We start from the raw sequence: 16,811 nt of genomic DNA on the forward strand, positions 1-16,811 counted from the left end.
GCTACTTGACCCATCCAGAGCTATCAAGTCCTCAAGGCTTACGAGTGTGCTGTGTTTCTTAGACAAGTGGTCAATATCATTTCAAGTCATCAGTATAGTAAGTTATTAGACACAAAGAAATACTTGGTTACCAAATGCAACAAAACTTGGGGGGATAATCTACTAAAAAACAAAACTAAACTAAAGGCATTGTATTCAGACTTATAGGGTATAACTGGAGATGTGGAGGTTAGGAGAAAGATTTGGAGCCTGGGCTGAATTTGAATCCTGGTGTTTGCATTTCTTCTCTATGTGGCTGCAAATGAGGATGGTAATTATTTTAAAATCTTGTTCTCATGCGGCTCACGTCAGCGAACACATTCAGGACTATGTTAGATACCTAATAAGAGCTAAATAAATATTAGGTGTCTCCTCCCAGCCCCCATTGCACTATTTCAGTAATGCTCAAAGCTGAAAGAGTCCTTTAGAGACCATTATTTCTTAGAATTTTCCTATGTTTCTATACTGCGCACATTGTGGTTGATATAGTAATACACTAATACCACAGGCAGAGCATTTCTCATGTTTGACCTGAAAAGTTGAACTTTTCCTCAACCTTTATTTTCAATAAATAGCAATAGAATATTTTGATACATTTTCAATAAGTATCTTCATCTTGGCATTTATCTGGCGGCAGGAGACCATTATCGTGTGATAAATAGTTTTATTCCATTGACATTTCCATGTCTGTAAAATGAACAAGATTTATTCATCCAATTAACATTTGAATGTCATGTTTAGCTACAAGTTAAAAACAAGCTGCCTTCAGTATCTGTGTTATATTGTTTTCTGAACACATTTACAGAGTAGGGCCAAACTTTGCCCTTAAGATAAGCACTACACGTCTTCAAAATATGTGTGTGTGTGTGTGTGTGTGTGTGTGTTTATGTTATAAGAGGAGAATAGGATTTTAAGTACTTCAGTGTCAAATAGCAAATGAAATAATCAAATTATAAAAAGATGACATGCTTTCAAAATAATTTTCAGATGTCGAAGTTAGAAGAAATCAAGTTACAAGATAATAGAATGTTAGAGCTGGTACACTTACTAGTTTTATAAATAAGGCAACTAAGGTCTTGGGAAATATGCATCTGCCAAAATGATGCAGCCAGTATGTGACGGCACTAGAGCTGGAGTTCAAGTCTCAGGACTCACAGCTCCATGCTCTCCCTGCTACTTACTCCACGCTGCCTCTGAAGGCGGAGGCTGCATCTATCCTTTCCCACTGCAGTCCCGCCATGTGTTCTCAGCCTCTTGCACATTGCGAATGCTTCATAAATATTCACTGAGTAAGTGGCCAATGAAAGAATGCCTTCCTTAGCTTTATTTCCTCTAAGACAGAGGACGGCTTTGGAGACCTGGAGAAGAATCCTGGTTTAATATCTGCTAATCAATAATGATTTTAATTTTATTCCTGAAAATATTTTTTAGTCAACAATCAAAGGATGAAGTAGGTGGTTTGGATATTCCCACCGTCAAAACCCTGCATACTCTGTGAGGAACAGCCATCCAAATGCACTGGTCAGCAGCACAGCAACAATATGGAGAGACCCAAAACAAAGGTTATAGAATATTGTCATCAGATTTGATGCTAGAATTGAGGTGATGTGCCATAAGTTTTCAAACAACACTAAATTTAGGGTAAAAAAGATATAATACCTTCGAATACAGGAATAAAAAATGATCTGGTCAACTTAGAATAACAACCACAGGAGTTAATAATTACAAAACATAAAAAATGCATGACACTCCTATATGCATGTTAATAAGAGTGCTACTTACCAGTTGCTATGAAGAGAACAGTGTATTTTGTGAATAGATGTGACTTTGTTCTCTATAGCATTTACAGAACCATTTAAAAACACATGTATTAATGGTAGTTCAACGAGTGCTTGTGTAAGCTACCTTGACAAGAGTGTCAACCTCTCCAGTTTCTGCTGACCATTTACATGGTAGAAGATCTGGGTAATATAGCTTTGTCTCTCTCACATACAGATACAACAAAAATGATTTTAAAGAGGATAATGTAGATTCCTTTCCTGAGGCTTCATCATTTGTTTGCTTAGTCATAGCTCACACCTTCATGATCAAAGACATACAAGAGTTAGTTTTGCCGTCTTTTATACACCAACTAATTTTTTTTACCTAATCAGCAATATCTTCATCCATGCCATACTGACACCTAAAATATATTCAAATATGATTGTGGCTAATTATTCCAAAAACAAAATGGAGCTTTCAGAAATCCCAATGAAATCATTGCACCGAGTTAGTCAAACATATAAAGAACCACTTCACAAAATAGAGCTTAAATATGGCAGACATTTTAAGAATGATGTAATATTGTATCTATTCTGTCTATATACAAACCTTTAGCTTAAGTTAAAATGTGGGCATAAACAAGTACTTGCTTAAGCTCATGTAACACATCATATGCCTTCATGTTCAGTTCAAAGTATCTTCAATCAGAAACTTTAAGCCCTGTTAAGAGAGTCTATTTTTTCTGTCTGGCCTCAGTCAGAGGAGACATAAGCATACTCAAGCAACAACTCTCTAGTTTCAGACCCTAGATATTCGATAGCACCAATTTGAACATGCTTAGAAATCTCATTAATCACACTGAGGCTGAGAAGCTCAGTATAATCCCTTGCATTCTTGAAAAAGTGAAACAGAAGCCAAAACAATTTCAGAAGTAGCCCACAAAGTGAGCACGGTAAATTAAGGTCATTTATTTCACAATAAGCATTTACTGCGTGCCTACTATGTGTCTCTATCACCTGAAATGATACTACACATTTGAGTTAAAGGAATGTTCTGTCAACAACCTAAAATGTCAATGACAAAACAAGAAGAGACATTGGATGAAAAATGGAATAATTAAAAAGTACAATCTTTAGCAACTGCCAGTAGCATTTAATTTAACATTTTCATATAAAATCTCTCGATTGAATAATAACCTACATGTCAAGTAATCTATATATTACTCAAAATGTGCAGCTTTCTAAATTAAATTTCTCAAGGTTATTAGTTTTCATGAACCAAATAACAATGTGAAATATTTCACTAGCACTACCTAACTCCAGTACAAGCACGCTGAAGTAACCTTTATCTTATTGTGCGTGGTTTCACTAAAGCTCATAACTCCTGAAATGAAGATTACAGAAAGTATAAATTATTTAGAGTAAGTTTAAGAATAATGTCCTGAATGTGGTCACTAGAAATAAAAAGAGTGGGTTTTTCACAATGAAATATGCCATTATTCAGTATATTGTCTCCAAGAGTGTTTGAAGAATATAAAAATTCATGTCATACTCCACAGTAAGACAGCGATGATGCTCCACCAAAGGGGAAAATTCATTTTTGCTTCAGTGAGAAAATTACATTGTGATATGAAATGAGTGTTAATTGTTCATGTGCATTCATATCAGCTACTGTGCTGGCTAATTCTGCAATTTTTATTTATCCCTACATACATTGTTTAGCATTTTGTATCTCTCTTAATCTTAGGAAATATGAATAAAAAATTCCTCAAATATAGATTCTTTTTACTTATGTATGGCATCAATTAATTGACTTATGTTCCTTAAGTTTTAGTTGTTATATGAATGACAGCATCATGCAGTAAAAAAAAAAATGTGTGTGGGGGGGCATAGAGTTTGAGCCTCAACTCCTTAGTTTTCCATGTACCCTTGAATGCATCATTGAACTTTTCTGAGCACTCAATTTTTACACCTGGGCATGGGATAATAACAGTTCCTACCTTACAAGGTTATGTGAGGATCAAGATAGATAACTCAGCCAGCACTGTTGAAAGGTACTATGTGTCAAGCCTCATTTTATGTATTAGCTCACAACCCTCAAAACTCTATGAAGTTGGTCTTATTACTGTTATCTCAAATTGGGGGCAGTTTTTACCTCTCTTGTGGTCCTTAACATATTCTTCTTATTACAGTGAATTTCAGATGATGAAAGAAAGGAAACAAAGTTCAATATGTCCCCCCAAGGTCATAGAGTTAGTAAGTAGCAGAGCCAGGAATCAGAACCAAGGCTTTCCAGCTCCAGACCCTGCACTTTCGCCATTATAATGTATGTCTTTGAACCCAAGAGCTCTTTGTAAACCATAAAGGGATACACACACGTGAGTTGTATCTTTGACCTTGTTGCTGTTGTAACTGGTTGTCTTCACCCACACTGCCTGACCTAGGAGTCTCTAGAATTCTGCCTCTCCTGGTTTTCTCACTGGGCCTGGCCTGTCTTTTCCATCACCGCATGGACAAATCCCAAGTCCAGCAGCCATGGCCGCTCTTGACTACTCCAGCTCAAGGTCATCTCTGCCCTTTGAGCCTTGGTGGCAATTTATTTTAAATCCAGCTTTACTGAGATAGAATGAACATATAACATTGTGGAAGTTTAAGGTATACAACATGATGATTTCATATACATAAGTACTGGGAAATGATTGCCTCAATAACGTTAGTTAATACATTCATTACCTCACATAGTTACCTTTTTCTGGTGTGTGTGTAGTGAGAACTTTTAAAAAAATCTACTCTCTTAATAACTTTCATGTATACAATACAGTATTATTAACTATTCACTATGCTGTACATTACATCCCCAGAACTTACTCATCTTAGGGCTGAAAATGTATACCCTTTGACCAACATTTCCCCATTTTCCCTATCCTCCAGCCTCTGGCAAACACCAATCTACTCTCTGCCTGGTGGCAATTTTTAGCTCTCTTGTGCATATTCTTCTTGTTACAGTGAATTTCAGACCTGGCTTTTTTCCCTTGCTAGACTGAAAGCTCTGTGAGGGCATCATCCATCTCTGATTTCCTTTACTCATCCCTGCATTCCAAAAACTGCTTCATGCCTTGTGCATAAACATTTTCCAGTGAATGGATAGATGAATAATCTAGAGTAATTAGCACAATTACTACTAATAATAAAGACTCGACAATCATGATGAGAAATTCATTAGTTAAGTGTTTCAAGATTATATTTAAGAACTTCATACTTATACAAAAACCCATGGTATTAAGTAGATGAAAATACTATGGATATTTGATTTTCAGTATTCAAACATACTTCCAATTTGGGAGAGAAATTCCAAAATAAATGGAAGACAGAGCCCCATTCTGCACCACTAAAGCCCAACAGAGGCATTTCCTCATCTTGTCATTCTTAATGTCTTCAGTTGACTCTATGATCTAACCTTCCAATAAGTCCTTTTCTGCTTATCATAGTTGGGTTCAATTATTTGCCACCAAATATACCTAACTAATATTGTCCTAATAAATGGTTTAAAACTCTTGCCTATTAATAATCTACATTCCAAATTATCAGCCCCAATTTTTAAAATGTTAAATATTTGCTTAGTAGTTTTGAGTAGAAAATAAATGTAAGTTGTCTTTAAATCACATGATGAAGTTTATGAATGTTATAATCTACTAGTGGCCCAGTGCATGAATTCGTGCACATTGAAAGGAAATTACTTAGAGGAAACATTTTAATATCGCTATTCGCCCTTTCTCTATAATAGAAGTGTCAACCAAATTCACGATCAACAATGACAGATGGAAACACACAAGTGCGATTGGCGCCAGCGAGAGCTTTATATGTATCACATATGTGCGCGTCAACTTAGCAGGCCTTTTATATGTATAGAATAAACTTGCTTAATTAGACCTGCTTTTTGATTTAGCTAAATTTTTTCCAGCCCAGTGAAGCACCCCAACTTCTCTTTCAGGTAATTGTCAGCAACACAGCAGTAAATATCAACATGAAGCAGATTATTATTGTAGATCACGCAGGGAGAACAAAGGATAAAATATTTAATGGCGACTGCAGCAGTGTTTGACTATATTCTGCGTAGTGAGAAAACCTGAAGTCATTTTCAAGTTCCACCATTTTTTACTTTTTTTCAGTCAGGCCAAGTTTCTAAGCTTTCTAAATCTCCATTTTCCAGCTAATGAAAAGAAAATAGGATTCCACTGAGTCTGATTCTTATCTACGTACTCCAGGACTTCTGTGAGGATCAAATGAGATGAGGCACAGGAAAACACTTCACAGACATTTTGTTAAAGTATAAAATGTTTGCACCTGGCTATAAAGCAAGTTGTGTTCCTGGGCTGAAGAAACTGCAAGGAGGCTAGTCGTCACTAGGGAGAGGAAGCCAGGCTTTGCTATGTGATGTCATTACCCGGTAGCCACAGCGACTGTTAAGGGCTGGCCATGGAGCATTGACAGTGTCGGCTACAATTTAGTTGGGTGTCGCTCTGGGGTGGTGGCGGGGCCTGTGTCCCTCTTGAGAGAAGCCAAGTGTTGCTTTGTTGGCCAGGTCCACGCTGCTGTTTCTCTATAAATGGTAAGTGTGCTTCAGGGCAGCTCCTGCATTGAGCGGCTGCCCCTTGGTGGTCAATGCGCATCATAGCAACCAGTCAGAAGGTGGGAAGGACACTTAGCATATTAGCCTTTTATATAGATAGATTTTTATGAGAAAAATGCCCAGCATACAACACGAAGAGGAATAATTTTGAGTCACTTGAAACTGTCCATACACTGTGTTAAGAAACCTATAATAATGCACGATGCTGTAACTTCTCATTTAAATTAAATTAAACACTTAACCTGGCAGAAGTACATACAAGCCCTTCTTGAGAAATCAGAAAATGTCCCAAGAGAACATTAGGTTCACAGGACACCCCAGACATCAATTCTAAGATACCACTATTCATCAGGACTCTGAGGACCACACCAAAAGGTACATAACACTGCGTCTGCTGCTGGTTCTAAAGCAGAAGACATTCTACTTTCAGTCCTATTCAAAGTATCCCGAGGTTTTGATCCAGCTTGTTGGTCTGACACCCCAGCACTCAGCATTTTGGATTTCTGGCTCTGTTCATACCTCCTTACTCCCGGAACATGGACCTCTTATGCCTGTAGCTGCATCTTGACTACCCCTATTCCACCACCAACCCAAGGAGAATGCAGTCTCCACTTTCTCAGCATAACACCTAGTACATGAACTCGAATAACGCTATGACTTTAAAGGAGGAGAAAACCAGTAAACTAGTTTCAAGCTGTGCAGTGATTTTTTTCAGCATATTTTTAAAATAGGCTAATGAGTTTTTGTGCTATGCACACAGTAGGCAGTCATGTATGTTTTAATAGATTTTTCAAACAGGGCTGATTTTTCCAAGAGTAAGCAAATAAATGTTTCTTCCAGTACCACAAACAGACATTAATCCAGGAAAGCGAAAGTATAGTCTCTTGCAAGTAAGGGAATAAATCATGTCCTCTTTCTGGCCTTTGGATCCATTTAAAATCTGTTGCTTTCTGTGTATGTGGTGTTTTTAAAAAAATGTTTTTATTAATTTCAGAGAGAGGAAGGGAGAGGGAGAGAGAGAGAGAGAAACATCAATGAGAAAGAATCATTGATCAGCTGCTTTCTGCATGCCCCCCACTGGGAATCGAATCTGAAACCTGGGCATGTGCCCTGATGGGGAATCCAACCATGACCTCCTAGTTCACAGGTCGACACTCAACCACTGAGCCATACCAGCCAGGAGTATGTGTTGTTTTATACTAACATAGATCCCTGCAGTTTTGTTTCACATTTCTCTGACACCTTTTCTTTAACACACTTTTAAATCAGGGCTTGATTTTTCAATGAGATTCTTTTCCTATCATATGTTCCAACCCAGCATCCTACTTCTACCCTAATTCCCCATAATGTTTCAAACATTTACATGATTGAACAAATACTGTACTTTTCATTAAAGTTCCTCTATTATTTGGACTTTTCAGTTTGAGTATATTTGTATTAATTAAATAAATTTTCATTATTTTTCTTAATAACTTTCACTGCTTGCTCTTCAAATTTCACTTCACTCCCTAGAATCTCTTTTTAATCTGCCCAAATTCATGTTCCATTTCATTACAATGTCTGGCTAGATTTACTAACTAGTTACATAAATATAAGTGGCATATATGAACTTTTTGAAGCAATCTCTACAATCACATAAGACTCTAAATTAAATCATTTGTCAAACTATTTTCTATTTTCTGCTCATTGTAATAATTAACTAGAATCATTTTTGCCTCAATCTTTAAGTACCTCTCTAATCCACTTTTTTTTTACTTTGTTCAACAAGCTGCTTTCACTCTCACTCTGTTGGCAATAATAATTTTTCCCTGAAAATATGTTCTTTCTATCTCATTTTCTCTAAGAGGTTCTTATTTTAAAAATTTTAATACAATGCTAACAATACAGAAAGAGCCAAACTCCTTTTACTAAAATTTCATTCTCCATGATTTATTTTCATCTTCATTTATTCCTCTGTTTTACTCAGTCATATTTTCTGTTGTAGGAAATCCCTCCTCTGGTCCCATTCACTTCCGCTCATTCTCTTTCAATCCAATCCCTTCCCATCATGATCTCATCCATAATTTGATCTCAAATACCTTTCAACCATATCTTCCACAATTCATCTTAAGAAAACCCTACTGCAATCTGGCCTCTCCCTCTCCCCCAAATATGCCACGTTCCCTCCAGCCTACAGTTGGGCACTTGCCCTTCTCCCCTTTTCCAGCTTCTTTTCCCAGTTTCTTCAGAAAAGCCAACCTGCTACCTTCCCTTGCAGGTCGTTGGACAGAGGTATGGATTTTATTTTTATTCTCTAACTTCCTCCAACCCCCATTATTCCTGTGTCCCTATCATTCTCTTCTTTGCATTCCAAAGGCCTCCTCTTGTTCCAAAGCATGGACAAGTCTCTGCCTCCTCCTCCTTGATGAGTCATGCACTGTTCTCATCCTAAACTTTCCATTATTTGTCCTTTGTGCTGGCCTTTATCTTAGTTTGGTTCATGCTGCCTTTGAGAAGAAATTATTCTTTCGCTATTTCTTTTGCCCTATTTCTCCATGAGCATCCTTCAGGCATATAACAAGTGGACAGATCTTCCACATAAAATGTCTGGGTTACATTTTTAATTCTATACCCTTACTCCCTGGGCCAATAATAGAATGGATCTACAGAAAGAACAGACATTCAGTTGTTGAATGGGAGAAATGTTTCCTTCCTTATTCAAAAGCAGCCCATCTGACTAATTAAAGAAATACGTCAAAAATGGTTCCCAAGAAGAACCCATATGTCAGCCCAAGAGTTAACTATTTTGAAAATGAGAAGAACCACTTGGTCTATTTTTCAATAGAGATTGAGAACAAAGGAAAAAAGGAGGAACAAAGAAGAAATAAATCAGAATTCAAGCTGAAATATAGAAATCTCTAGCTATGTCAGTGAAATGGGGAAAACATATGAGCTTAAAACTGTAGTGAGGTCAAAGCCAGTAGGTATATGTAAGGTTTTTACCACGTTTCTGTTTTCCATCAGCTTTTGACCAAAGCCATGTCCCTAAAAGGGAAGATGAGACTTTAAAAGGTGATGGAATAATGGGGAGTAGATAGAAGCCTTTGGCATGATACAAATAATTTAAAATACTGTGTGTACTTAGAAAATAGGAAAGAAAAAACAACAACCAGTGGGCACTGACATCAGTGCTTTGTGAGAACGGACTTCAGAAACTACAAAGCACTATTCAAATATAGGCTCGTTATTACTACTTGACAGAAGTGCAAATGCCTCTCACCCACTGCTGGATAATAAATGGTGTTAATATGTCCCACTACCTCTCCCAAACCCATAATGACAAGAGTAAGCAGGGGGAAAGGAACAATGGAAAGAACATATGTGTTCTTGTAAATGCATGTTACCCCCTACAAAACTGAGCTCCTGTAAACTCACGTAGTAGAAATGAGAGGCACCCAGAAGCAGAATCTGTCTCAGCATAGCTGTCTGCATAAAAGATCAAGTAGAAAAGTGTCAGTATAAGCAAGGCAGCTGCTCTGTTGGTTTGGAGGCCCACCTTTGAGTCTTCAGGACTTTCCATTCTCCTTAGTCAACTAATCCTATAATCTCTGAGAAATATCAGACTAAAGAGTAACAATATATAGGTGGTTTGGGTCCTGAGTCTCCTGGAGACAACAGCATTAATTCCTCCCATATAAACCCATCATAGAAGTTCAAATAGGGCACCATCACAAATGATTAGAAATTCCTCATTGGTTCATTCAATAAACATCTGCTGATGCTGAACCACAGTTGATATTGTGGGTATCAAAATGTCTTACTCGTTTTGTAAGTACCCAATATTAATTTTCTTCTTCTCTCTTTTTAACTGAAAACTTTAACTTCTAGCTTACCATTTTATAGGGAACAGGGAACAAGTAAACAAATAAGTCTGTTGTGGTGCAACTTGTAACATGATATATGATATGATGCAATGTGATATGTTATGTGTGATTTGATACAATATGTCATGGAGTGACAAGAGCAAGTGGCATGTTAGCTGAGTCTTAGGCAATAGTTGGCCTAGTGGACACAACAATATAAAGAAATAAGAGATAATTACAGTCCAATGGCTTTGCATCTCAAGAAACAAAATAAAGATTTCTTCTGGAATCTAAGCCAGTTGATTTTTAAAAAGGTACTATCAGTTGAAATGGAAATACTTATTATTTGCTTTTCCTAAAAAAAAAGAGCAGTATTAGAAGAAAATTCAGAGCAAGCTAGAGAAACTAATTTTTAATAGCAATCAAATGCAAAAGAAATTCTAAATATCTGCCAAAAACAAGGCTAACTGAACTATTTTTGAAGCAACAAAAAAAAGACCCCTGGGCGAGAAATTTTATAGTCATCCTCCTTTCTAGGTCGAACTCTTTTAGAATGAGACAAAGAAAAATCTGGACCTGGAATAAGGGGAAGATGCTAGGAATCTAGTCACCACACTGACAGAGATTTGTTTAACAAACAGATGAAAAGCCAGAGAAATCAGATATCACAGGAAAAGGGAATAGATTGAGGGGAATAAATGAAAAATTATGACTCCAGAGTAAAGGGTGATACATTTTTAGAACACCCATTAAGTTAAGTTAGGTGGAAAAGAGAAAAATCATTAGACTATGATAAACGAAAGAACCGTTTTTCATGTTTCTCCACAAGAAAACATTCAGTATGCCCTCCAAAGATTAAATTTGATATTTTAATGTGTCTGAACAAGCACTAAATGAATTCTGAAATTAAAGCATTTCTAATACTCATTCTATATAGCACAGAATGGGGAGGGGGAAGAACAAGGAGTGTTTCTGCAGAAAACCAATGACTTGTTTTGGTTTTTCTTTATTAAGCATAATAAAGGAAATCTTAAAAGAATATAAATAGAATCCAAGAATGCTAGAGTTTTTGTGTGGTTTTTTTTTTTAAGAAATGGAAAAGCAACATGCAGAAAAGATCTTAGGAAGTACACAAATTTCATTAAAATGTAATTGGACTTGCAGGAACAATTACCGTGCTATGCTGTAAGGGGAGCTGTTGGCACATAAGAGCAAAGCACACGTATGAGCTCATCCAGCAGCCTCGGCAAGACCCACTTCCAGCGAGAAGCAGTCATGTTTCAACACCTCCAATTCCCTAATGCTGACAAGCTAAACAACTTGTTTTGTCTCTGGGAGCTCTTCTCTGGTGATTAACTGCTTATGGTGAATACTAATTATATGAAAGTACAGTATTGAAGAAGTAGTGTCCTATTTCCTCTACCTACAGCCTCGACATATCTTTGAATCTGGAAGCTCCTAGGTAAGAGCCACTGCAAACCCAAACCAAGAAAGACATGTTCCTCCCCCTGGTAAACAAATGGATCTCCTCCTACTTTTTAGTAGAGCACAGCTCACTAACAAGAAACCTCCTCTAACCTCTGGGCTCCAAACCAAATCGAATTACAAAAAGAAGTGAGTGTTTTAAAGTCCTGTCATAATCATATGGATAAATCCGCAGCAAGAGTTTGTGAAGTAGTGAACTCTTGCTGTCCTCAATTCCCCATGTCCCATGCTGAAGATTTACCCCAAATTGTCAGTTCTTAGGAACTGCACCTCAGATTAAAGTCTTCTCACCAGGGAGCCTATGAGAATTTGTTCTTGTGTTTTAAATCCTAAGTGCTTTGTTAAACCGCCAACACCGCAAAATTAGAGACCATTAAACAATATAAGGCAGCAAGCGATTAAATCTACCAAATACACATTCAAAGCAGCTTAAGCTACTTTTTAATTAAAAATAAAATATCACTGGCTAAATTCAGATGTCTTAGCTATCCAGAAAAAGTTAGAAGTCTGTTCAAAATGCAAAAGGCTGATGATGAGCCCAGATAGAGAAGGAGAAATAGAGTAGGGGGTGGACTGGGGAGGTGACTCCTTTTGTCCCCGAGCCCAGGGCTGGCAGGGCCTGGAAACGCTGACCCGGTTTAGCTGGAGGACATGAAGGGGAAAGTCACGGCTGCGCTGCAGAGTGGGGACTCTGTGGTTGCTGATCAAATAAGCTTTATTAGCAAAGGCCTCAGAGGAGACAGAGTGTTCCACCTTCTTGGCAAGGAGAATGAGTTGAGTAACAGCATTGCAGGAAGTGAAGGCACTGGAGATGTATAGATGGCCAAAGGAAATATCAGTGCTGTATTTAAGTATAGCTTAAACTCATTGATAAATAGTTCTTGAAGCAATTATTAGCATTTGGGGGAAAGGCATGGGGGCTTTGTGTTAATGGGATCGCTTAGGATTGAAAGAAATTTTTACTGTAAAGTTAGAAATAAATAAACATTGTAGCTTTAAGTTGTTCCTACTTGTTTAAAGTAAAGCAAAAAGGGCCAGGGGGCTTAGTCAACGTTGGGCAGGAGGCCAAGAATCTGAAGATCAGACTTATGGCTGGGATGATATCATTCACTCTGAAGTCCTGATACTCTTTCTAAAACATGAGAAAATTTACTGGTAAAACCTTACCTCACCCACAGTTTTCTTATTTTTAACTCTATTTTTTTCCTCTCAAGAATAATTTTCCAAGTCTGCTTTCTGCCTTAATATGTAAATGTTATGAATTTACATTTAGCTTCCAACATGGTCTTACCTAAAAAGCTTGCCCTAAAGTAAAGCACAGGCACTTGGTAGCTACAGGAATACAAGACGTGATACTCATATTTAATCACTTCGGTGGCTGCTGTGGCCTCAGTCACTTCAGAATCATCCAGGGGTAACTCTAAAGCCTCCTGAAAAAAATCAAAAGCAAAAACACAATGTTTGTCAATAAAAAAGGAGTCCATTAACCTGGAGAAAGATGCAGTTTTCTTCTTGCAGAATAACAGTTAAATAAATATAGAACCATGGGGTAAGAAAAAGGGAGTTTCCCACATTAATGTTTATCATTTGAGTCCTGGGTAAATAGTAAAACCAGAAAACATTAGCATTAAGTAATTCCAGATTGCTTTTGAGAGACAAAGCAGCTCTGGGCATAGAAACAGGAAGGGGGGGGGAAGCAAAAAGATCTATTACAACAGCAACTCTGAAAAATCTTTACTGTTCAATTTTAGCAACAAGATGATGGCTATACAAGCAACCTTCTTCCCTACCTGTGAAAGCTAAAAACATCCTAACAATTGAACAAGAGGCTGTGAAATGTCCCTAAAGATTCTATTGTACTTGCCAAAAGATGATTCATTGTGTGCTGAACAATTCCCAGTTCCATTTTGAATAAGAAAGTTATTTTGCAAGAGGTTGATTTTGTTAGGTACATTTCAAAACCTGTGCTGAATTTGTTTTATTATTGTGCTGTCTTTGGTATATTTCTACAATAAATCTTGATTTATAATAATAGAGGAGAAGGCAAATATTAATGCCAACTTAAAATGGGGTTTTGTGAGCAAAGATGGCTAGAGCCAGTTCATGTCTCACCCCATCATTCTTTACTGGTTGAATTTTTAATGATGTGTGAAGGTTTCTTAAGAATGTATCTAAACGTTTAGAAGCAATTAAATGGACATGTTGAGTCAGAATCTGATTCCACCCACATTCATTATTTACTTGGATTGAAGAATTTCCTTTGAAATTAATTTAGTAGAAGGAAAGAAGCAGGTTGGTTTGGCTCTTTGTACCTCTCATTACAACAGTAACTGCGACAATGAACAATCAGAAAGAGCTACAGGAAGGATTTCAAGCTTTATCAATATGAAATAAGGATCCTGCGGAGATAAGTAAAGCCACACACTACTCTCCAGATCTGTATCTGCTTTACTAATTCCCCACTCACCAGCAGTTCATTGGGGGAGATAAATCACAACTGGAGGGAGATAGTTACAAAATAGTTTTTCACTAAACTCCCATAGACCCTATCAGTTAAACACAATGAATTAAATAGCCAGAGAGAAATCACTGAGATAAATATCCAAATACAGAAAATTAATACAGCAGCAAGAAAGAGGTTTTTCTGTTTGTTTATTTAAATTTGCATTAGGCAAAGGTATCTATACCTTCTTTTAAAGCAATTCTTTTAACCAAATTCTTTCTTTTTGGTCAATGATTGGGTTGTTTAGCATTTATCATTTCTTTTCTTTCTCAACATTATAAAACATTACACCTTTGTGATACAGAATAATTGCAAGTACTGCATAAATACATAAAATGAAAAATAAAATTTCTCTCAACCTAGCACTTCTATACTTCAGATTTGTAACCATTCTTAGCAGGTCATTTGTGTATTTATCCACTTAAAAAAATTTCTTGGTGTATGAATAAATGCACACACATACACACATCACCCATCCAGCCACCTAACCACCAGTTAAATCATGCTGTGTATACATATGTTCTTGATTTGATTTTGCACTCGTGGACATCCTGCCATGTGCGCCACATCAGTGCTATAGATTTTGCTTCTTCTTTTAATGGTTTTATTTTATTGCACTGTGTGACTATGTCATAGTTTTGTTTTTAACATTTCCACATTGCTAGATATTTTAGGTTGATTATAACTTCCTGCTACTCAATTAATGCTGCGATGAATTTCTTAGCCCATATATCCTCTATCGCACCTCTGTTTTCTATGGTGCAGATTCCTGAAGGAGGCATTACTGTGCAAAGGGTGTGTGTACTTTAAATTTTGATAGTGTCAATCTGTCCTCAGCAAAACAAATTCCCAGCAGAAATGTATGAGAATGTTCTTTCCCATAGCCCATAAATACTGAGTTATTTGTGTTTTAAATTTTTGTCTATTCGATGAGTTTTTAAATGTCATTGCTTTAATTTCTAGTTTGTTGATTACTAGTGAATGTGAACATCTATTCATCTGTTTATTGGTAATTTGTATCCTTTTGTGATTTTCATGTTCTTATCCTTTGCTTATTTTTCTGATATTTAATTTTTATTTTTCCTATTAAATTATATAAATTCTTTGTATATCAAAAATGATAATTTATTATTGGATATCTATCTACCTAATAGTATATACCCATCTTCATAGAAAAACAGAGGTGTGCAAGATTATATGACATATATATATGTGTGTATGTATATAAAATATTTTCACTCATTTTTTTTAAACTTTGTTTCTTGTACATTTTATCATAAACATTTATTTTACTTTTATGTAGTTACTCTGTACCTGTCTTCATTAAAAGGCCTCTGGCTACTTCCCACCTCATCCTTAAAATTTATAAAAATATTAAACTCCTTTATTCTACACACATACACACATGCACATGTTTTTAAATTTACATTTAGATCATTAATCCATCTAAATTTTGGTTTTGTTATGGTGTCAGGTAGGAATTTTTCCCAGATGATTTCTAATAGTCCATCTTTCCCATTGATTTTTAATGCACCTTTGCCAAAAATTAGATTTGTGTGTGTGTGTGTGTGTGTGTGTGTGTGTGTGTGTGTTTATTCCTTATACTTTTCTATTGAGCTATTTCTCTTCTTAGACGATCATTGTCCAATTCTTAAGTAAATACTGGAGTCCTTAATTGCTGCAGAAAACTACAAAAATAGACTGCTTGAGATTCAGTCCTGCCAGGGAGGATAAAATTCCTGGAAAGAACGTTCTTTGTCCAAACTCAAATTAAGTACTCAGGCATGTGCTGGGGTTGACACCAGGTACTTGGAACTGGTGATCAATTAGACATAGATCTAAATTCTCTGGAAGAGTTAGGAGGCCCAAGGGAGAAGTGACAGAAGAAACTTCTTGAGGAACCTGTTAGCTCTCACTCCAGTCACCGTTCTCACCGGCAGCTGCGTGCTTTTCTGAGATTTGAAGGCTGGAGTGTTACTCCTCTATTGGGAGTGTTGTCAGTTCCCTGCTCTAGGAAACCATCTATGTGCAAAGACATTTTTGCATACTTAACTCATATTAAATGAATTTGAATCCTTGGCCTGCGGGCTCTTTCCATCATTTGTGTTCACCTTTAAGATACTCATGCAAATATTATCCCTTGAAGTCAAGCAATTTAGAAATTACAGACTTCTACATATTTTCTGTTTCCCTTTCTAAAAGTGCCAGATAGATTTAGAACTTCAAGACTAATATTCTTGTATTATTCATCTTTGTATTTCCAGTGACTCTAACACAGAGCTGAGAACTGTAGTAAGCAATATTATCTATATCAGTAGCAGATCTGTTTTCCTCCCACCTAAGTATACTATAACAAACTTCATAGATAATTTACCAGCAACTTCACCTCCATCCCAAGCCTGAAAAAACAAAAACAGCAAATGAAGGAGTAAAAATGCAAAAGATCACCAAAGATGATATACAAATGACAAATAAGCATAAGAAAAAGATGTTCAACATCATGAGCCATCAGGGAAATGAAAATTAAAACTACAATGAGATAGCACTCCATA

At 36.6% G+C, this 16,811-nt stretch overlaps 1 protein-coding gene across 6 annotated transcripts in view; it reads right to left on the bottom strand.

The window, feature by feature from the left end:
• The window catches only part of ATG10 (autophagy related 10), a 182,258-nt gene that overhangs the window by 52,204 nt on the left and 113,243 nt on the right, over positions 1 to 16,811 (bottom strand). For all 6 annotated transcript variants that reach the window (XM_023750229.1, XM_023750204.1, XM_023750212.1 and 3 more), the window contains one exon: positions 13,048 to 13,186. In XM_023750229.1, coding sequence (XP_023605997.1) covers positions 13,048 to 13,186 — 139 coding nt within the window. The remainder of the gene's footprint in view (positions 1 to 13,047; positions 13,187 to 16,811) is intronic.

The sequence above is a fragment of the Myotis lucifugus genome, unplaced genomic scaffold, assembly GCF_000147115.1.
Source record: "Myotis lucifugus unplaced genomic scaffold, Myoluc2.0 scaffold_0, whole genome shotgun sequence".
Taxonomy (NCBI): domain Eukaryota; kingdom Metazoa; phylum Chordata; class Mammalia; order Chiroptera; family Vespertilionidae; genus Myotis; species Myotis lucifugus.